Source organism: Topomyia yanbarensis, chromosome 3 (genome assembly GCF_030247195.1).
Source record: "Topomyia yanbarensis strain Yona2022 chromosome 3, ASM3024719v1, whole genome shotgun sequence".
NCBI classification, from domain to species: domain Eukaryota; kingdom Metazoa; phylum Arthropoda; class Insecta; order Diptera; family Culicidae; genus Topomyia; species Topomyia yanbarensis.
The window spans coordinates 2,019,575-2,043,575 of NC_080672.1; the positions used below are offsets into that span (position 1 = coordinate 2,019,575).

The window sequence follows — 24,001 nt, forward strand, 5'->3', positions numbered from 1 at the left end:
TCTAGCGACGGTAGAAAAATGAAATATAAAAAATGTCCTTATACCATCCTTTTCCGTGTTATCGAAATAATATTCGTCTAATTTAAACGAATCATTACTATACTCAATCTGCTTCCTCATCTCGTACAGATCAGAAGCCAAAAAGCACACTGCTTGCGAACAGCATACAAACAAAAAATACAACACGCGCCGTGCCCCGTGTACCCGAAACATATAAACACGGCAAAGTTTCGTTGCACCTAACTACGAGTGAAATGAGTGAACTACAAAGTAAATTTCTCTCATTACGGGTGAAAACAATCGCGATTGACTTTTCGCAGACCCTCAGTGCGCGAGGTGAAATAGTTGATCAAGGAGAAATTGGAACTTGATCTTGCACAAGTTTCACACATACAGCTTCACCATACGAGGCAAGTTGTACTAATAACGTTCAACTCCTTAGCCGAGGCAGAATGCTTCGCAGCAAAGAACAACATGCAACATGACGTCGAATATGGAAACGTTAAAACCAAGATCCCCGTGTATATGGACCTTGATCTAACGGAAATCCGGAATCCGTCACAAACGACACTTCCGTAATCCGTCGATGTTGTCTGGAAATATGTACCAAACATTAGCTAACTAAAATATCCGAAGGTTTAGGATGCTACAATAATGGACACCTGAACATTTCGTGGTGTCAGTTATAGCTGTGCATAGATTTTTTGAAAATCCTTCTTCGTAATTTATACCAATGTCAGCAAAGGAATCGATTGCACAACAGACGAAAATGCATTCTTCTAATATTACAAATCATGAGCGCGGAACGTAGCAACTCAGCTGACTACAAATGATGGCACAGGAAAATATTCAGCAGTGCTTGTTTCTAATGGCTCTGCCCCAGATATATCTTGGTAATTTCACTGCACAAATTAATGATAAATTTTGTGAACTTTTTATGAATAAATAGTGCAAATCCTTAGATGTAGTTTACTTTAATATTTTATGAGCATTTTAGAATTTTACGAAATCAACAACTATATTATGCCGAAGTCAAGCAGAACATTGTGTTGCTCCAAAAATAATAATAGTTTCGTCCTCATTGTGATGATCTACTAAACTGATAGGTAGCAGAAGTAGTAAAGTATGTAACTATGAAGCCAAATTACCATGTTTGAATTCTGTCGGTATACTAAGCAGCTGATATTAATAAATCAGATGCAGATATTTAAAACCTTCAAATGTTTCGTTATCTTTCCATTTGCCTTGTCTTAGAAACTTTGGGGTAAACACGGTATACTGAAAGAAGCAAATTTGAGCAGTGATCAAGGCAGTGATGCTTTATAAATTTCATTGAGTATAACTCTAAATCTGTTTGCATTTGATTAACTATAGGGGCTCCTCTGTCCAATGGTTCTCAGGGGCCCGAATGGTCTTATAGGGGGCCGTCTGGTGTAAAGTGCTCAAACCAAAAGTTATTTTGTTTTACGGCTTTGAAGGCATGGCAACACTGGATCATTTGTGTAATGTTAAGATAAATTTTTAGATTTATTATGCATGAAAAAAATATTTTCAGTCACACATACTAGCGTTCCAAGAATAGACGTCCAACCATTTCCACGTCGAGGAGCGCCGGTGCGAACACGATAGCTCTTGATAAAATTATCTGACACAGGAAATTCAATAAGATTTGTGAAGCTTAGACTTGTAGTTACTCGATGAACCAAATAGAAAAAAAGTTCGAGTTTCGGAAAATGGCTTCATGAAAAGCAAAAAATCTCAAATTTTACTATAAAATTGGGTCTTTTTTCTTACAAATAAAAGGGGGAAAATGTGGTTCATCAAAAGGTTACACATATTATGCATTCGCATAAAAAATCGAGTCAATTCGTTGATTAGTTTTTGAGTTATCGCGTTCGCCGATTTGAAAAACGCGGTTTCGAGAAAAACATTATTTTCTCTTGAAAGTTTGGGTAGAGGTAGTTTAGAGTGTATTGTTGACACTGTATTTTTTATCGCTGTCTGTTTTTCGAAAATTGTTGCCGATAGATTGAAATATGCGTCTGTTGCAGCAAATACACGCAATTAATGCATGGTTGTTTAAAACAAAAGAAGTTCAACGTGGCCACCGATATTGCGGGAGACTATTATAGAGGTTACATAATAACAATTAAGCGGATAAAAAAGCAGTCGATTTTTGTTGCCCACAGCACCAGGCGCCCCCATTAAGGCGGCCCTGACTTTCACCTCAAACCGCTACAATATTGTGAGATAAACAATTTATTTAGAAAATATACAATTTTTTTTGACATGATAAAAATAGTTTAAAAACCTTAAACGTACACTTCCTACAACAACTTGCTTTGAACAATTTGAATACTCTCCAAAAATCCTGCATCATTTTCTTACTGGACAGACCATTTATTAAGTGGAGAAATAATCTTAATATGTTATCGCCGGTCTAATATATCGATACTACCACAACACCTTAGCTGGCTTGATATTCCAAATATCTACTCAATCTATCATTAATCCCTGGCTTCTTGAATAAATTTGAGACATTTCTTGTTTTGAACATACTGTGAAACCGCCGCTCGAGTCTGCATTGAATTGCTAAACATGAACTAAGCAAACCCCAGTAATTACGCAAAGTCAGATTGTTTCACAATTTATACAAAAATTTATTAAATTTAACTAATGCCGTTCATCTATTTTACAAGTGACTATTTACTACTTACCCCTCTCACCGTGTCAACAACTACGTGATTCACCCCAGCCTTTTCAATATACGCATGCATATACAATTGAACTTAACATTGTTACTGTGGCAACCGGTGGTAACGTACTATAACGATCTGAACTTTGATCACTGTTATACCCATATGTTTCCCACAAAGTTTCGCAAGTGCGCTTTCTTCGTTTATTTAGTCTAACGGTACGCCTGCTAAGTTAGAACCGATTCGAAGTTTTACCCTGTACCTGAAAACCCTCATGGCTTCCGTTCCGATTTCTTGTCGTATAAATTAATACCTAATAATGGTGCTGAAATTTATAAAAGCTGGAAAAAAAATCAACTACCGCGGTCCTACTATCGAAAAGTACTGTATTAGTAACAAACTGACCGCGTGGAGTGGTGGTGGCAATCGTGTCACAATGACGCGACTATTTATTTAGTATTCTTCGCTTGCTTTGTGTAAATTTTTCAGAACCGCCGGAACAGTTTCCCAGTTTTACGCGTGATTTGAAACGGTACGGGTGTGCCGGAGTTGGCTTGTATCCAGCAGTGGTTGCTGTAGTGAAAATTGTTTCTTTTAAACGATAGCAAAGATGTTGGTGCTACAATACCTGGCATCGTTCTATCACTACGTCAACTATGAAACTAGTGGTGATTATCAAATAAAACCGGACCGGTGATACTGAAGTTGCGATAATGACTTGATGTACTGATTTCATTTTTAGATCCTCGCGTGAACAATTGGTTGCTTATGGAAACACCATGGCCAGGAACTGCTATTCTGGCATTCTATTTAATGTTCGTTCTCAAGTGGGGTCCTAAGCTGATGGAAAACCGGAAGCCGGTGAAACTTGATAATATCATCAAAGTGTACAATATAGTGCAAGTATTTCTCTGCCTCTTCTTATTTGTCGAAGTAGGTACTCTTTTATGGCGACGGGGAGTTGATAAACAGATTTTTTATTTCAATTTTTTTGAAGGGATGGCGATTAGGATATTTACGAGGATACAACGTTCTATGTCAGCCGGTTGATTATTCAAATAACGAAGTACCGATAGCGATCGCACGCCGGGTTCATATTTACTTCCTGGTGAAGGTCATAGATCTTCTCGATACCGTATTCTTTGTATTGCGCAAAAAGCAGAATCAGGTCAGCTTTCTCCACGTGTATCATCACACAGGAATGGTGATGCTTTCTTGGAGCGGAGTCAAATGGTTCGCAGGTTGGTATTAAGTGATTTGAACGTGGTCTGTTCAGTGGCGTAGTAAGAAAATTTTTCGGGGGGGGATATGAAATTTTTTTTATATATTTGAAAAAATGTTCAAAAATATTCTGAGCAGGAGAAAAAAATGTTCAAAAACCAACAACTCAGGGAACGGGTTTGGGTAGTCAAGGTAGGAAAGCTAGCTGTTGGTATAGAATAAATGCTCTTCCTCTACGAGGACAATCTGGGCGGCAAACTTCAGACTGTCTAATTTACTGAGCCCTTCAGTTCCCTTGTGCCATTCAGTACCACTTCCTCGTTGAGCTTCCGACTGGTTCGCGAACTACTCGGTCTAGTTTTCGACGCTAGATCTAGCCTACTCCGACGAAAAGTTCCCCGGCGAGAGAAGTTCGAGCCAACCAGCCAGGTGCTGCGGTCAGTTCGGCGATTGCGGTAGAGTAGGGCATCCGGTTTGCTGGATCCGCGGCGCGACTGGTGGTGTATCGTCGCGGTCCACGCGGTCTCGTTCCCGGCGATGAATCTGACTGTAAGCTGACGGAGAGGTCCCAGACGAAAGAAGTTCTCCCGATACCGATTCTTATTTGGTTTCAGTACCACAACTTCTTGATCCCTTTCACTCCGTAACCGGTGCCATTTAGCACCGCAACTCCTTTAAGCCATTTAGTTCTCTTCTTGGGCCATTTAGCACTACTTCCTTGATGGTCCATTCAGTCCTCGACTTGTTCGCGAACAACTCGGTCTAGTCCCCGACGATGGACCTGACCTACTCCGACAGAGAATTCCCCGGCGAGAGAAGTTCTCCCGAGATCGAGCTAATCAGCTAGATGCCGAGGTCAGTTCGGCGATTCTGGTGAAGCAGGGTATCTGATGCACTGGTGCGCCGATGACCCGCGACTAGTGGTGTCTCGTCGCTGTCTACTCAGTCTAGTCCCCAGCGGTGAATCTAGCTTACGCTAACGGAGAGTTCCCTGGCGAAAAAAGTTTTCCCAATATTGATTCTTCTTTGGTTTTCGCTATTTTTCTATCGGAACAACCGGTGGGGTGCCGTGGTCGGTCGGGCGAATCCGCATGGAGCGTGACGTCCGGTTCGCTGGCGTTTCGACGACTCATACTCGCTGCTCTGTTGCAGTCTCTTCGACTAGTCCTCGGCGGTGGATCTAGCTTATACCTGCGGAGAGTTCCCTGGCGGTGATTGCTCTCCCGAAACCGTTGTTCGATGTCCATTCCGCTGTAAGACGGTGTCGATCTACATCAGCGGTTCTCAACCTTTTTCTTACCACGGACCCCTTAGATATCACACTGGGTTGCTGTGGACCCCCACAGATAAACATAAATTTTGTATGCTATCAATATGTTATTTTCAATTTGTTAGGAAACAAGATTTGAAATTCAATATGCACTCGGAAAATATATTTCTCTTCGCGGACTCCCAGCAATGACTTCGCGGCCCCCTAGGGGCCCGCGGACCCCAGGTTGAGAATCACTGATCTACATCATATCTCTGTTTACTGCGTTCCACGTCCCTACGTCGCTTGTAATTCTGTAGGCTACATTATCCGGGTTGATGTCCGGTTCTCCCGTTTTAAGTAGCTCCCGGCACGTCCCTTCAAACCTCGGACATTCAAAGACTCTGCTCGGACATTCAAAGACTTCAAACCTCGGACATTCAAAGACGCTCCGGTGTCTCCTCGACGTTCTCACACAGTGTTGACGTTGCGTACCCACACCGATGAAGATACTCCTTAAGCATCTGTGGCTCGGTAGGAGCTGTTTCAGGTGGAAGGTTATCTCTCCGTGCTTTCTATTGACCCACGTCAATTGGATTGGATGAGCCGCTTGGTCCACTTTCCTTTCTCCGTATTATCCCATTCCTGCTGCTACGTCACCATCGAATCGATTCTCATCATCTCCCTCACGTTTCTGACGTTTCATCGATTGTAGCACTTGATATCCTCCGTCAGGGCAATGCAGATGGGAATCATCTCGGCGTCAAGGCATACTGCCTCCGGTACGCAATCGCAACTCGTACGACCAGCAGTCGAAGAGTCCTGTTCAGCTTTTCGCGGTTTCACTTGGTTTTCAGCGCTGCACCCCAAGCAGGAGCCCCATATCGCAGTATCGATGACGAAACACTAGATAAAGACCCGACATTTCGCATGTGTAATCAACGTGGTTGTTTAAGCTCAATCAGTCGTCGATTATCACTCCCAATTGCTTCAGTGCACGCTTCGATGCATTCACATGCCCTTCGATGGTGATCTGTATCCGCTGAACCGCTTTGCAGTAGCTGTCCAACAACAAATCCGTCTTGTAGTGAGCTATTTGCAGCCTGACCCGTTCATCCAGCTCTCGATCGCATCTATTGTCTCCGTCACCGACACCTCCATTTCTTCAAGTGTCTCACCGTTATTGACACATCGTCCACGAAACCAACGATTTTCACTTTCCTGGGCAGCCGCAGTGTTAAGACCCCACACTAATAGAATATATTCGTAAATCGCTAGGAATTTATTTCGTACAAACAACTTTCATAAAATATACGAATTTTTCGTACATATGATGAACCGTTCGTAGTTCCATCGAAACTTTTATTTTGTATTACGAGTTTTTCGTGAAAACTACGAAATGACTTTCGTTGGCTTATTATGAAACAGCTTCATTCAGCAAACGAGTCGTTCGCTGTTACATACGAATATCTTTATAATATTTACGAGCACCATTCATCAAACAGTCCACGTCAAAAGAGCAATATGGAGCCATTGTTGATATTCGTCAGATAATTGTTGTTGTCTGACTATTTAGTAGTCGTATCCGTGTCCGCCGGTTGCAGGAAGATTCCTTGAACCTCTTTCGCTTCCAGTTGATTCAGAATCTGGAGCAGTACAGAATCGATTGAGCCGTCGCGAACTGCTCGTTGATTTTGTATGAACAATTTTGAGTTTTTCTCTGCCGGAGCAATATCGGTGCTGTCAAACATCGATCCTAAAAGATCGAATGCGACCAACGAAATCGTTTGTAATATACATAAACGTTTATTAAAATAAACGAAACATTTCGTTTCTTTCACGAAAAATAATGTCGATAACTTTCGTGCAATGTAAACTAAATAAGTAAAATTTACGAAAACTTTCGTTCATCAAGCGGCCATTTCTTCGGACCACAATAAAATCGATTTGGCAACATCGATTTTTTTAAATAAAAAAACGATTTTGTCAAACATCGATCCCAAAAGAACAATAAGAGGCTAATAAATACGAAAACTTCTAAGATAAACGAAAAAATTTCGTGCGACCAACGAAATCGTTCGTAATATACACAAACGTTTATTAAAATAAAAAAAAAACATTTCATTTCATTCACGAAAAATAATGTCGTTATCAACGATAACATTCGTGCAGTGTACATACATTAAATGTGTAAAATTTACGAAAGCTTTAGTTCATCATACGGCCATTCTTATTCATAAAATGAACGAAACTTACTATTTACAGGGCACGAAAATACTTCGTTGCAGAAAACGACGCATGAATTCGTGCATTACATGATTCATTATATTCACGAATTTATATTATCAGTGCATCCCATTCCAAAGTGTTGGACAGAGAATGGAGCCCTGAGTAACGCCCGCTGCGACTCGCATCGCCTTCTGCCCTTTTGTTCGTCTGGTATAGCAGTGCTCTACTCTGGAAGTAGCTCTTCAGGATGCCACATTCTTTTATGCCACGCTGCGCATTGGTCTATTCGAGGCTGAATGGCCCGGTGACTTCCGCCATGGTTGGTATTCCATCCGGACCGGGGGTTATCTTTGATTTTAGTCACATCGACGTGTCTTTGAGCTCGTCGTTAGTCACTTGCCACTCGACTGTGTTACCTCCTTCTTCTTCGCCGTACGGTGTCGGTGACCAGGTATTTGTATCGTGATTCGGGAAGAGACCCGCAACGATTATCTTTAGCTTGCCCGGGCATGTTTCAACTGGTGTCGACGAACCCTCGTCTTCGTCATGACGACTCAGTACGCGTCCCCCAGGGATTGACGTTTATTTCTCAGCACAGATACTTATGGCAATTGGCTTGCTAAGCTTGATCTCCCGTTTTAAAGAGTCCCTACCTTCTAGATGCTCTCCTATCTCAGTCTCCGATCTTGCGCTCTGAGCCCGCCTTCTGGCTCTAAGACAAGCAGGGTGTAGCGTACTGAGTTACTCATTTAACCAGTAAGCTGCACGCCGTCTACTGCATGGCCCTAGTTTTCGTGACATTGTAACGTCACAAGCCGTCGCAATCCTTCTTGTTAGCCGTCAGCCGTATCAACGTACTTGATTCCGTTGTTCGCCGAAGTAACTCAACAAAGAGGTTTTCGTTAAAGGCGTTCGTCTTCCACTTTAGCTTGCCGCCCGTCTTTCTTCGTGCTGCAGCAGGGTTCCATTGGCCGATGCGGTAGCGAATCGCCTGGGGGTCTCTATGGGGATACTTCTCTCACACTCTCCAGTCCATGTTCGCCGTCAGTCAAGGACTACAGAATGTGGCGAAATTTCTCTCGGTACCGATATCCGTTTCGTGAACCATTAAGCTCCTAGCTCCTCGCTTCGCCGCGATCTACTTGTTATAGTCCTCGGAGGTTGAGCTAGCCTCCACAACGTGCCGACAGGTATGTGTCGAGTCTGCAGCCAATTTTCACTACAAGGAAATATTTTCCCAAGATAACTTTTGCAAATGAAACTTTGCGAATTTCATTTAAAATATTAGGCATATTTTTGTTTAACATTTTCAATTTTTTCAAATTTGTCCAAAATATTTCGGGGGGGGTTTCGTCCCCAAACCCCCCCCCCCCCCCCCCGCTACTACGCCACTGGGTCTGTTGAATGACTTCATCTAATCCTTTCAGGTGGCCATGGTGTATTCATGGGATTCCTAAACAGTTTCGTGCACGTAGTTATGTACTATTACTACTTCCTTACGTCGGTTAGTCCCAAGTATAAGGGCAACGTCTGGTGGAAAAAGCATATCACGCAATTGCAGATCGTAAGACCTCTACTGACCCTCAATAAACGTTTCAGAATAAGTATTTTTGTTCCATTTTTTAGATCCAATTCGGGCTCATCTTTCTACAGTGGTTCGTGCTGGCATTCCAACCAAATTGTGACTTCCCTAAGTGGCCTTTGTTTGTGCTGTTACCTCAGAATCTTTTCATGTTTGCACTATTCCTTGATTTCTACTATCAAGCGTATATCAAGAAAAAGCCGGTGGAAAAGGTCGAAGTGCAACAACAGAAGACGTTGCGGAATGGAGAGTTCAATGACCGACACAATCCGAGATTCAGCAAAACGATGATTGATTGTCACGATGATTAACAATCCTGCGTGGGTTGTTATCAGTAGCCGTCTGAGAATTTGCCCATAGTTGCTAAGTCTGAGTAGCATTTAATGTAGCGCTATTTTATGTAAGAACAACACTCAGTGTGTGTGTGAACGAATTTTCGAACGCGGGGTTGCAAAGTAATGCAAATCTGTTTTTCGTTTGTTACTTTTCTAGTTCCGATGTATGACCCTGGATGACCTGGATCGTAATAAAATTTTGTCACACACTACCACGATACTATTTGCAATTCCAATTACGTTTGACGTGAACATTCCTTTTGCCGTATCGATTTAAGCGGTGTTTGACCCGAAGACCTAAGAATTTGGTACATTGTGTTGAATTCAAATAATGTTATGTGTTCTTTGTTGCAGTACAGAAAAAAGCTTATAGGTTCTAGTGTCTTGAGCTGTAATTTAGATTGTATGTGTGAGTGTGGGATTGATGATATGTTTTTCCATCAGTGATTGACTCCATTGACTCTTTCTTCTGTCGAACTTTTGTGTCGTTTAACAATTTAGGGATTACAGGAACCAAACTACGGGTTCAGCTACAGCAAAGGAATAATGTTTGCACTATAACGCAGTTTTTTACTCTGGTATGAAAATCACAAAATGAACAAAAAACGCGCAAAAACTTAAGAGATCACCCGTAATAATAATATAAATTCCCTGTTAGAGGGAATGTATATTATTATGACCACAGCTGTTAGAAGGAACATGAGTAAGAAATGGCTAATAGCTTTATTACAGCTCGATTCTTTTCAATGTGTGACCCTGAACTTCGAACTCAATTTTCGGGCTGCTTTATTTCTTGATGTTTTTTTTTTGTTTCGGAGATGAAATTTTGGAGTTTTATCATGCGGTTTTGGATTTACACAGTACGCATCTTTCGCGTGAAGGAAGACTTTTCAACAATAGAGTAATCTAGTGCTAGGGTGATCATATCAGACGAGTGAAAAACCAGGACCGTCGAAGGGATACTGCTTCCCCTCGTTACCTCTCAATCAACATTGCCTTTTCCGCATGCTTTCGGTAGTTAAAAATTTCTGGGGTCTGGCAGGCAGAGCTTTGACAGTAGAAAAGTTCTGGGAGTCTAGGAGGAAGAGCTCTACCAGAAAGTCTTTCGTCGGAATTCGATCACCAAGAGCTTTTTCGGATTTACACAAAGGCAGTTCTTGATACACCATCATCAGCAAACGTTTCATGCTGAGATGGTCTGCGCAGGACCAGTACAAAAACACGACATTGACGAAAATCAGAAACATCAGCGATCCCAAGTAGCTTTCCTGCGCTATGCCTATCTCCAATGACAACCATTATCTCTCGATTTGAGAGCTGCAAAACAGAGGTGGGTAAGAAAACCAACCGGTACGTACATACACGGGTATTGTTCTCAAAATCTCAACACGTGTAAACGAGTGATGCACATCGTATTCGGTTTGGATTTCGTTCACACGGTAAACGAAAGAAAAACCTCCACCGACTCTCAGTTTATAAAACCAAACCGAGCCACTCAGCACCGTTTACATGTGTGTACGAATTTCAACTTGTGTTGATGTATTCTCAGCGGCGGTTTCGGTTTGGCTTTAGAAAACCGAGCCTGGTTTTTTCTGTACACGGTGCTTCGGTTGAAAGAAGAAGCAGTAAATTCGTCTGCAGTGCTGCCGAATAGACAACTGAATTGAGTTCAATTAGTTGTTGAGAGTAAATGAAATAATATCGAAATGGCTGGTTCTGATCAGTTGTAAAAAGTTCAACAATTGTTTAAATTGGAATTAAAGAAAACAATGAAATCAGCGATGTCAATAAAATAACAAAAGCAATAAAATCAATTAAACTTAATTCATTGAGAACAGCACCCGGATAGAATTTTACAATAGCATTTAACCTACAAACAATCATAAAACAATAAATATTATAGTTATTACTGTTTCAACATTGTCTGATGCCAAGTTCTCCCAGTAGATTTACAATAAAATTTCATGTAACAAATTTCACAGTTCAGCAAAAAACTGATACAGTGCATGTAATGTATGGAGAAAAATTGATTTGTTTAATGTTAAGATACATAACCACCCCCCTTCTTCACAGTAAAAGTCTATTTTACATTTAAATTTACTGTAAAACGTTAAAGTTTATTGTTTTTGTATTGTAGCATAACACTAAAACTTACTGTAAATTATTGTAAAATTACTGTACTGTCACAGTGAATATCATGGTTTTGTTACTGTACATTTCTATTCGGGCAACCAACTAACGAATAGCAAAAACACTTTCATTTTATAGACCGCCATTAAAAACTAAGTTTCTTTAAGGAATAAATATTTCCGGCGATACCAGTCGATGTGTGTACGTAAATCTACTGTAGAACAATTAAATTTTTAAAAAATGTTGCGCAATAATTTGAATAAAAAAAATTTGTTCACATTGTGTTCAATCACGAAGTTGTCTGCCTCATTACAACAAAACATGTAAAACGACCTTCAATCATTAATGTGGATATTGGTCCACAATATAACCATGCTAGTTGTTAAATCATCATGAATAGGCCGCCATTTTGAATTTCTAATTTACGACGCAATTCAAGTTTCGTTTCCTTGGAAATATATGCCTATTTAAATATGCATGCTTTTAAATGCTAAATCGTCGTGAAAATAACACCATATTGGGATGCAAAATGACGACGAATAACAATTTTTAATCTCGATATCAAAAATACTCTTGTTTCATGATATTTGTTACCAGTAGTATTGAATATAGCTCGCCATTTCAGATTTTAAATGACGGCAGGCATCAATTTGCGATCTTTTGACATATTTCTTATATTTAAAATGTCCATGTCGCGTGATTCTAGATGACAGAATATCTTGAATATACCGGCATCTTAAATTTTGATCTGCTATCATAGGTATAAAAATAGCGGAGGCTATTAAATTTCCTTTTACTTTCAATTTTTGGGAAGGTTCCCATTCCAAACATACCCATATTGCAAACTTCCTGTTGATAAATCATTATGAAAATGTCGCAATATTGAGTTAAGGAACGCCATCCATGACCACGAACATAATTTATTTGAACAGAAATATGTCTGAAGACATTTTTTCAATTACCGAAAAGATACCTTATATTATAAAGAAATTTGTTTAGAATTCTTAATAAAAATACTAGCAGCACTAGCACACACAACACAACCGAAGTTTGGTTTCGTTATTCTCGTGTTTCCTTCCCATACTCGTGCACCGGTAAACGAAAATCAAAACCAAACCACGGTACTGTGTAAACGAAACTCGGTTTGGTTTTCGTGTCTCGTATAAACACAACCAGCGATAAGACCGCACACAATGTAAAGGAAACATAAACACTTGTGAAAATTTGGTTGATCGTACCGGTACTCAACCGGTATTTTCCCACCTCTGCTGCAAAACGTGCCGTTGTTACCAAAAATTTCTCCGTTTAATCGATTATTATATGAAAACTGGCGGATAGCTTGGTGTAAATAATATCAGTTTGAGCCCGAGCTTGAACAAATTGACATCCCTGCGTGAACTTGAAAGGAAACAAAATTCAATTCATGCTCGTCGCAATGAATGAAATGTTTGGTTCATTTCCCTCGTCATTCGTTCTCCCGACACAGCGCATTCAGGTTCGGATATGTTCGGTTTCAGAAGCAAACTGAATTTTGTTTCCATTCTACCTCTGAGAGGGATTATTAAGCAAAAGTATATAGATTATGCAGTTCACTTATGCTCGAAAATGTAGAAGATGCCAGCTTCCGCCTTCAAACTGTCCACATAAAAACAAATAAATGCTTTGGTTGGTAAAGGAATTTATATTTCCTCTGCACTCAAGCATACCATTCTGCATGAAGTTTCAGTCAGTTGCAAAGTTAATGAATGATGGAGGCGGTGAATCTGAATTTTGGTTTCGGTAAATACAAGCAGAAATAAGTAACTGATTTTGAAATTTCGCAGCACTGTTTGAGCGCGACATTCCATACTCCCTGTTATGTAGGATGCTACACTCGGCGGTTAGTCGCTGTTCAGCGTCCAGGCGTGAAGGCATGTTAATCGTCCATTAGCTATTTCATTTATTTGACACGTGTAAACGTGTGTGTAAATAAAAATAAATAAATAGAATTTTATTGTATATCCATCGGATCTTGTGGTTTGTGATTTAGTTGATGTTGATGAAGGGCTGTGTGATGGGTATGCTTGCAGTTGATATTGCTTCGTTAGAGGTTTGTGTGCTTGGTTTCTCGTAGTGTGTCTTCTTGTGTAACAACGTAGGGCACGCAGGGAACTGTCCTTCATACGCGCACAGCGTGATTTGAGATTTGGTCACGCGTTTTGCTTTGAATTGAAAGTTCAGATATGAAGGAATAGGTTCCGTCACTCGCATTCTCTCGAAACAAACACCCTTGGAAATACCTAGAAAAAATTTCTCTAGGTTTCAAACTTAAAGGATCCACCGTTACGTATTCCGACATGATGGTTGTAATAAATTTATTAATAGTACCCAGGTGTAGATCGTGTAGACGCATATCAATCTTATCATTTTCAATATAAAAGGGGGATCTTGATCCTAACATTATCATGCTCACCGACACGTATTGCATGTTGTCTTCAATTGCGTAACTTTCCGTTATGGCCAAAGTTTTAAACGTTATCAGTAACGAGTGTGGTGGGCTTGTATGACGACGACTTCCGTTAGTCTAAACTGCATTTGCAAATGTGCTATTGAATTTTGCTGTTGAGTTTCAAACATCTTGAAATGAATGATCGATATCGCACCGATGAAAGTAACGGTGCTTTATTGTTCACACTGGCTTGGGACGAATTTTATTATTCGATTGCTTTGCTTGTTTAGGGACGATTCAGACTATACATCAGCTTCCGTAAACGTCACCGTTCCGTCAGGATAAGTTTAATACTTTTCTCTTGTGTCCGTTCACACGTGTCGTACGTCAAAATGTTCCGTGCCGTTGATGTTGTGTGTGAATGCCTCCATTTAACTGCATGTAACTTATCCTGACGGAACGGTGACATTCCGTTGACGTTGACGGAAGCTGATGTATCGTCTGAATCGTCCTTTATAGTACTGGCACGGTACATATAGACAGCATACATATAGGAAACGTTCGTTTGATTCACTGCACTGCTAACAAGCAGAGCGACTGATTAGGTACTGGTATCGACCCTGTAGTAATTCATTTATCTTTGGTAATTCCATAATCCCCAGCTCGAGAGGGCGCTCAATGAAATTATTCCACGATAGTTGCTATTTTTATTTTTATGGAATGGATTTCCAGTAAGACGAAAAAAACCACTAGCAAGAGAACTCAAGTAGAAGCAAAAGCACCAAAACGCCGATGTGTCTTTTCAGAGGTACCAAAGGGAATTCTTCGGGTCCCGGACTGAAAGACGATTTAAGCTGAGAAAAAGCGCTGGTAACTAGGGGCAGATCACTCTAAGAATGTATAACAAATTTGCATCAAATTAGAAAAAAATGCATTTAATTTCCATTTTATCATCAGCTTTGCACTTCCTCGCAGAAAAGTTTGTTTAACAAACGTCCTACGCTGATCCACTTTGTTCGACGTTTTGTTAAATGTAGGGCTAGTTTTTCTGTAGGGTTTTGACGTCTTACACGCAACGCAAAAACATTGCACGCAACGCAAAATACATTATGAATTTCTATTTTGATGGAAATAAATGCATTTAATTTCGCTGATTTTTAAAAATGCATCACAAGTGATCTGCCCCTAGGCTGGTAACCATTGTTTTATCGATGTTGACGAGGCACTCTTGAGAGATTAAAAAAACATCGGAAGGTACAATTGGGAGATTCGACTGCATTAAGTTTTGTTTGTCGCGTTCCGGTTGAGGATAAGTATACTATGTAGTTATGGTTGCGGTCGGTAGTAACTGCGATCTGGAGATCTTCTCATAGTGAAAAGCGAAGACTGAATAAATTGAAATAGATTAGGGCTTACAGGAGAAAAAACAGAATATATACGCGAACGGAGGTCTTAGTGGAATGTACGTAATGTTTCGAAGGTTTTCAAGAAAACCTTTGAGAAAAACCAGAACAAATAAAGCATTTTCCTCGACTTCCCAGGACACCAGGACAGTCAATGTAAAACCAGGACATGTCCTGGGAAACCAGGACGTATGGTCACCCTATCTAGTGCTGGGTGGCATCTAGCGTTGGATTAAAATCAATTACCAGAGAAAAAATGCGCCAAATTGAACAATTGTGTTTTTTTAATTCGTGAGTATATGCCTCCCACATCTTGTTACCTTTTGCTCTGGAGGAAGCTAAAAGACCCCCTTTCGATCCATTTGCGACAAACTTGATTTGTTTTAGCGTCATTAGAAATTGAAAGTAATCTGAAATAAATAGGTGTAAGTTATTCCCTTATTCAATTTCGATTTTTATCAAAAATTATTGACGTTATCTTCTTTGTGCATGTACAGAAATTGGCTAAATTTATTGGTTTAAAATTTAGATCGGTTTCATTTAGGCTTGAGTTAACCTTAGCTTAGGTAAATTGCCCATTGTTGCACATCGAGATTGATCGAATCATAGAAAATGCGTAATGAACCAACAGGTGGTTTACTTCAATCAAATGTTAATCACGACACCGGATACGACCAAAGCTGTTCCACTGGGCAAAGGAAGAAAGGTTAGTTGAAAACTCCGACGGCACAAGTAATTAAATCCCAAAATCTTGAAATAGTGGTACAAAGCAAAATCACAGAAAGAACTTATCTTATGGCGGTCCACGCTGTCCTCCGATTTGAATCTTTTTTCTCTGTTTTTTTCTTCTCACTAATACACAACACACGAAAACATCGAAACTGTTTCTACCAATTTATCACAGTTTTAAAATACCAAAATGATTTGGAATTCTTTGTGAGTATTCAACTCGAAAAAACCGATGACAGCTAGAATTTAACCCCTCCTTTGTCAATGGTTACTACGACTGGATTTATACCTATCAACGCAAAATTGTCCACAGTTTAAGGCATAAGTTCACCCAAATACAAATATGTTAATACGGCATGCTCTGACGATTTTGCGAGGACACCTTTTATAACCCAGGTACACCGATAAAGGTACACTGTCAGAGTGACAGCATACTTTGATGAAATAGTGCGAAACTAGCAACGCAGCTTCTGCTTTGTTATTTTTGAAAATTTATGACGTTTAATTTCAATTGTTTTTGATTTTGTACAAATTTAATTGGAGGATTGAATCCTCCAGTGCAGAGCAGCACAGCTCAAATTGTGCGACGATTAAGCATGTGTTTAATATAAATGTAAGTGGATGTTATATTTTAGCACGCTTCTTATAATTTAGCCCAAGTACTGCGGTAAACAATCTAAACACTTCCTTCAAATGTATAGTGAAAATGATGTGCAGTTCAAGGAAAAAGAGGCGGAAATGATTTACTCAAGCGCTCACTTGAGTTGTTTGAGCAGGAAAAGGTTGCGTTTCCGGCATAGTGGGCAGTTTTCCGGTTGTATGGTAAGGAGTCGATAGGCTCCCCGATGTAAGATTAGTTGAAAAGATGAATATTTGACCTGAAATAAGGTATACAAATTTAACCAGCAGGGTCTCGTAAGCTTATAAATTACAATTACAATATTTTTAGTATGCTACAAAACACTAAGGAATATGGCAAAGCGAAAGTGGAGGAAAAGAACGAGTTTCTGGAGGATAAGCTAAGCTGACCAAAGCCGGTCTGATCGAACAGCAAGAACGTAACTGGAGCGATCGACATGAGTGAGATCAGATCCAATTGCTTTAAGCACGAAAGGAGCAGCAGTTGCTTACTGGCATTAACCATTCTTTGCTAGCCGGTTATCAAATAATTCAAACTTGAATCGGACAGCTGGAGTATCAAAATTCGGCTAAAATTGCTTCCCTGTAAAATAGTTGGCCAACTCGCCGGTTTACTCATTCAACTCTTCGCCTACCAGCACAAACTACAAATTGAAAATAGTTCGCTAGTTGAAAATCTCGCTTGTGACAGTTGAAATCGCTGAAGTTAGAAAATGAACAGCTGGAATCAGATAGACAGCCCTTAACGGACTCCTCGAATATCTTTGCGGGAAAACCAAACAGTGCATTATTGAAATGTTCTGTTGGGAGGCACAGTGACTGAGTTAAATGTCCAGTTTGAGGTGTAACGATCAAACGTTTAAAAATTATGGGACAAGCTGGAGACGGTAATGATGGAGAAATTGGAAATCTACGATGAATGTAGCGAACTGGACGTGGACTTGCGAAAACAGTTGCAGGACACTGTAAATTACTCTAAGCAACTTCAAGCTGATGTTCAAAAAGTTGAACAAAGCCGACTTGGAATCTGGCCAAACATTTGAAAAGGGCCTAACTGAAAAATGTAAACAAATCGAATTTTTATGGTTTTCATTGAACCCTAGCCGAAAAAGCACATAAAACAACAATTGATTATAAATAATGTTGATAACGATTTTATCACAAGTTGTAAAAGTGCCTTATTGATTTTTATAATTATCTTAATTGTATAAACCACCCATGATCGCAAACTAGTCCCATAAAGATAGGAAATCCCATAGAAAAGAGGACAAATATGCGAGCATGGGTAGTAAAGGCCCAACTGATTATGAAAAGGCCCAACTGATTATGAATGGGCCTAACTGATCATAAAAAGGGCCTAACGGATTTAAAGGAGCCTAACTAGTAAATAGGCTCATAAAGTATTATTATATATATTATATTTGATTATAAAAGCAACGCATCACCTATTCGATAAATTATTCTAAGCGCAACTTTTCCATAATTCACACACAGGGCCAATCTGATATTAAAATGTTCATTGTGGCCAATCTAGCCATCGAATTAAATTTAATTCTATTTTTGATTCATAAAACTTCGAGATGAATATCACTTAGAACCTTTTAAATAAGTACTCTTGAATTGTAGGAAGAAATAAAAATTTCAGCGACAGATCCACCACCGCTCTCGATTGTAAACAGCTAGGGTAACAGGGGTATTTTGGACCGCTTTAGGAAGTCATGAGAAAAAAATCTGAAAAAATACGGTTTGGCTATTTATTCTGGATCATTCAATAGGCTAATATGTACGGCCTTATCATTTTTTGGATATGTTGTATTCTATATAGTCAAATAAACGTAAATACTTGGGAAAAATGATAAATAGTGAACGCGCATTTTTGTTATTTTGGACCAGTGAATTTTATTTTGGACCGTAAACAAAGCACATTTTGGACCATTGACTTTCCTTTGTGCCATTGCTGCAAACATATTTTGGACCGATCTCGAAACATATTTTGGACCATCCAAATGTTCACATATCTTTCTTTGTATGATGAATTTGTACATGATTGGGTAAGAAGTGCTTTTCTGGGAACAAAAAGAGAACTTTTTTTAAATGCAGAGTAGATATGCAACGAGGTGTCAGAGTTAATTGGGAGCATGGCGATAATATGTTATCGTTTGGAAATAGCTCACATATTTCGGACATACTTAAAATAACAATTTCAATACATCTGATTACTTTTTTCAACCTAAAATCGATATCTTATGTATTTTATAAGCATAATAACGTTATTTGAATGATTGAAATGTATATACTTTAGAAATAATAACTCTTCGATGTTGGTTACAACAATACCACCTCCTCTTGATTTTGGACAAGATCAGCTGAAATGTGAAAACACGATCAAAAATTTTCAATTCAATGCTTCCTATTAAACCAATTTGCTCAGAATATAACGGGAGTTGCTTTCTAACATGATAATTTCAGTGTTACATTAGCAATATTTCAATTTGTTATGAGCTTTGAATGGAAAAATGTACAAATCATCGTCAAGTGGTCCAAAATATGGTACTGGTCCAAAATACCCTCGTTACCCTATATTCTGGTGAGTATGCTGGATGTGATTAACTAAATAGCATTCAAAGGTTGCAAGGAGCTCAATCGGATCGAGAGCATTGTGTATTCGGCTGCCTGTCATAGCAACGAAAATTTGCTAGTAAGTGTTCCGACCGGTGCCGTTAAAACGAATGTCAACATGTTGGTAATAGTGAGTACTCTTCGACAGTACGTGAATCCGGAAGTTATCCACCGTGATCAGTTGAAAATAGTGTACGTTGTACACTTGCCGCTAAAATGACCAGTAATTTTGGCAAAAAACTCGCACTTTTAAGTTCGAGAACTAATCGACAATGCAACTGATTGAAACGGCACTCTAAGAAACTCAGAGAATTGTGACGATGTTGCTTTCATCAGTCTCGTGAAGTTGCTCATCATTGAGGAGTTCCGCATGCACGGAGAACGTGGCGCGTTGTGGAAGCGATGGTCGCACGTACACTTCGACTGGTACAAGTATGATTCGAATCGTCGATCTTTCTTCCACTCTCGAAGTACATTACAAGTACATTGTCGCTCTATTCCAACGGGTCAATCGGATGATTTGCCTGTATTCGATTCTTGCTTTCGTCTGATTCCTTTGAAGGCCCTTTAGTAATTGGCGGATATGGATACGATCTTCTACAATTTCTGTATTGATATGGTGCATCAGGGACACTAGGTGATTTGGTGTTGGTTCATGTGCGAAATGCAACGGCACGGATGGCAACTATCAACAAGGGGTTGGCCCAGTAGAAGGACCACATCCAGTTATTGACCCCCGACAGAAGGGAAATACCATCCGCTGGTTGAGCTGTTTTAGAACGGACCTAAGACACGGACTTTCAATGTATCACGCTGGAATGCTGCGACAAGATAGGAACCTGGTGCAGAAGTACTTTGGCGATGACATCATTATGGTAAGATTCTATTTCAGCGCATTGATATTATTTTGTACATGATACGAAAGGTTCAAGGAAATTGTACATTATTTCCCGGAATATCATTTCGTGGAGTATGATTTCCCGAAAAACCAGACAATTTGCTATGCGATGTTGACTGCACTACTGTACTAGGATGCTTGGTATGGGGTGGCTTGTCGTAGGTCCCGGATCGTGCTTTGATACTGATACTCGTTTTTTCAAAAGTCTACACTAGGCGAAAAGTCCCAGGGTACCAGAGTCGGAGACTCTAGTGATATGATGAAAAATATTTTCTTCTAGCATCCGAACTTTATACTCAAAATAAGCATCCGAGTACCGATCCTCTGCTGTTGGCCTTAAGGAGGTAGTTACCCTATTTCCTGACACATTTTCAATTTTTTTTTCTCGAAAACGGATTAAGGTTTTCTGGTATCTGGTATTAGCTAACGCCTGCCATGTGTCTCACGTTAAGTCTATGGTTTACTCCGGGAAGTTACTGCCTTCCGGGTTAATGTTGAGCGGCGCTGAATAATATCCATGGGACACTACTGGAAGGACTGTCTGTAAATTAATGAATGTTAATAAATTAGTACTCCATGCATTAGTTTTTCAACGAAATACTTGTCTGATTTTCGGAATATCTTCCAGCTGCATATATGCTTTGGCAGCGATCGTTTTGTGTGCTTCGTACCAAACATATGCCAGAAAAAGGATTGTGAAACTTTTTAGAGTTATTAAAATGTTAAAATGGTGCATTGTCAAAGTTTGTGATGATAAAAGCACAGCACCCTTAGATCCGACAGCGTGACCAGTTTCATTATCATTCATTAATACTAACCTGTCAATTTCAAACAGGCGAATTGGGTAGTCGAAGCTGGCCATTTGGTGAGCCAAAAAGTGATTCACCATTTGTATGGGACCTTGGCGTATTTAATTTGTATTTGGTTCACCAATACAACACGTATCATTTTCCAAATTGTAATGTAAACAGCAAACGTGTAACCGATTGAAAATGTAGTTTTTGCTTGAACGCTTAAAAAGCATCGAAAAAATTCTTCCATTTTACGGTTGCGTTAGAAAGGTTGAGATGAAGACAGAACAATAACCCTTTACCTATGTATTGCGTTTAATGTATACGAGAAGCGAACTGGTCGACATGACTGTTGTTCTGTTTAAACATTGATTCCACACGGCGAGCGATGCGATCTTTCGTTTTCCAACAATTCCTCGATAGTATAGTGGTCAGTATCCCCGCCTGTCACGCGGGAGACCGGGGTTCAATTCCCCGTCGGGGAGAATTACTTCTTTTTTAGAGCGGGTTTCCTACTGCGCGGATTCTCCTGCAACGCGGATATTCCTCCTACTATGTGGATGGGATGCCTACTACTGCACGGTACTCGTGTAGTAGGAATCCCATAGCTTATATGGGATTTTGACTAATTGGGGATGTGGCTGAATATTTCGTCTTCTTTGGAAAAGTTGTTGTGCTTACTTAGGGCCGATTTGTTCACCCTCGCTTAACGTTTAAGCCAGCTTTAAACGTACTAGCGAACCAGGTTTAATAAACGTTAAACGAGGGTGAAGAAATCGGCTCTTAGACCTACAATTTAGAGAATTGATTATACAATTAGTTAAGAACTGTGCCACCAGGATTGAAATTGCTTTGAAAGATATTACTTCAAAAGAGAGGAGGTAAATTACTCGAACCTCTCGTCGTGGGTTTGGCATAAAATATATTGAAACACTGATGTTTATTAGAATGTCTCACGAAGTTTTGTCCAGAAAGTCAAGAGATTCTGGATGGTGGGAATAATAACTCGGAATTGGTCGGTGTTAAGTTAGACCGGAGTAAGTCGCTAAGCAGCAAAAAATGAGATAATGATACCACTGGATAAAACATTTATTCGGCTATATATAGCCGGATTTGAAATATGTAACAATAAGTGGGTGAACGGAGAACAGTAAGTCTAGTTATGTACGGTAGGCAAACTAGGCACGATGGCGGATCCAAGACATAGTGTCTCGATCATATACATTTGGAACAACATCAGATAGATGTTGTTTCAAACTGTTCTCAACTCCTATTCGACAGCTCTCACAACGCCACCCATGTTACGGCTTGGTAAGGCCAAACTGGTGTCGAGGGGGTCAATTAAGATTGTTTGATGTATTCTTGATGGTCACATCATTAGCTTTTGCATTAGAACCGTCGACAGCCTTAGTTGATTAGAGAATTAGGGATTTTTTTTTATAAAATTATTTATATTATGTATTATTTTTGCTTCAGGTAGAATCCCTTGAGCGTCTCATACACGAGTTCCGACGGAAATTGAGGATTCGATGAAAGAAATCTCTTCCGTGAGACGGTCGACCAAGGGCGACGAAATACCGAAAGAGATGAGCGGCGGTAAGCGAGTTTTACTGGAGGAAATGAGACACTTGTTACATAATACAAAGCTGAGAGATATGTTTCCAAATGTGCACCACTAATGTTATACAGTTCAGCGCATTCGCCGGAAGGTTAAGTATGGAAGATCTTTTGAGTAAGTGAATTTTATCATTTATCATATCAATACACACATATATATTTAAATACACTAAATACGCGTCGATTTCTTCCTTCCGGGAAGGAATCGAAAGTTTTACTGTAATGTTAAAATCCAATTGATACAAACATTACATTAAGGCGGGGCTGGTTGATGGAACGATGTCCTCGGAACATGTCTGGCGCTGTACACGAAATGAGTCATCGGAAAGTCAATTGCGCTAACACCTACCTAAATCCACGAACCAAGTTATTTGCATGAATATAATTAAATACATGCAAAAATCTTTTTTCTGTAAATCACTATCAGCTAGTGGGAGATAGGATGGTTAACACACACACACACATTTCAAATATATAACAATAAGCAAGAGTTATGACAAAAATACATTTTCAATTATAATGTAAAGGATGCTGCGATGCAAACTTTAAACTCGTTTTTCTCGACATCAATAAATTGTCACTTAGTCCGATCTGACTTAACACCGACCAATTGTCCCATCAGGTGGCGCTAGTGCGGATGTAAAAATCATTCTTTATCTCAATTTCGAGATTAATTAAAGGGGTACTGTTTTCAGTAAAGTTACTCGAAAGTTTCTATTAATTTATTACGGGTTGTAAAAAAACCTAAATCAATTGTAATTCATTGTAAGCGGTTTCAACTTTAAAAAACCGATGACAGCTAGAATTGTTTCCCCTCCTTTGTCGGTGGTTGCTGCGAGCTGTCTTCTACCTGTCTACGTATAAATTTACACAGTTTTAAATGCACATAAATTCACCAATATCAATTTTAAAATTGTTATCTTAACAGCAAACATTACCGATTGACAAGGTATTTTTTGTTCGAACGTTAAAAAAATCGCCGAATAATTTTTTTTCATTTTACGGCTGCGTTAGAGATGTTTTGGGAACAGTAACCCGATATGTATCTCGTTTAATGTTTAGGACTAGATACGAACCGTTCGACATGAGTGGTGTTTCTGTTTAAACATTGATTCAACACGGCAAGCGATGCGATCTTTCACTTTTTAACAATTCCTCGATAGTATAGTGGTCAGTATCCCCGCCTGTCACGCGGGAGACCAGGGTTCGATTCCCCGTCGGGGAGGATTGCTTTTTTTATAAACTGGATATTATTACAGTCGGGTCTCCTACTACGAGGATTCTCCTGCAACGCGGATGGATTTCTACTATGCGGATGCGTCTACTGCGCGGTGTTCGCGTAGTAGGAATTTATATGGGATTTTGACTAAGTGGGGCTGTGGCCGAATATTTCGTCTGCGTTAACATTTAGCGCCATCCTTTCTTTGGCAACGTT

The 24,001-nt window shown here is 39.7% G+C and overlaps 1 protein-coding gene, 1 long non-coding RNA gene and 2 other non-coding genes across 4 annotated transcripts; all 4 read left to right on the forward strand.

Moving 5' to 3' along the window:
* The first annotated feature begins 3,019 nt into the window (after positions 1-3,019).
* LOC131691732 (elongation of very long chain fatty acids protein 7-like) lies at positions 3,020-9,493 on the forward strand. Its single transcript, XM_058978343.1, has 5 exons — positions 3,020-3,364; positions 3,439-3,629; positions 3,694-3,937; positions 8,823-8,959; positions 9,022-9,493. Exons 1-5 carry the CDS (start codon positions 3,307-3,309, stop codon positions 9,286-9,288), a joined length of 897 nt encoding a protein of 298 aa, XP_058834326.1. The 5' UTR covers positions 3,020-3,306; the 3' UTR covers positions 9,289-9,493.
* Positions 9,494-16,501: 7,008 nt separating this feature from the next.
* On the forward strand, positions 16,502-17,380 carry LOC131688696 (uncharacterized). Its single transcript, XR_009305287.1, has 3 exons — positions 16,502-16,615; positions 16,704-16,890; positions 16,952-17,380. It is a non-coding gene; the product is annotated as an uncharacterized LOC131688696 (long non-coding RNA).
* Positions 17,381-21,362: 3,982 nt separating this feature from the next.
* Trnad-guc (transfer RNA aspartic acid (anticodon GUC)) lies at positions 21,363-21,434 on the forward strand. The gene has a single exon. It is a non-coding gene; the product is annotated as a tRNA-Asp (tRNA).
* Positions 21,435-23,719: 2,285 nt separating this feature from the next.
* Positions 23,720-23,791, forward strand: Trnad-guc (transfer RNA aspartic acid (anticodon GUC)). Its single transcript has one exon. It is a non-coding gene; the product is annotated as a tRNA-Asp (tRNA).
* Positions 23,792-24,001: the final 210 nt, after the last annotated feature.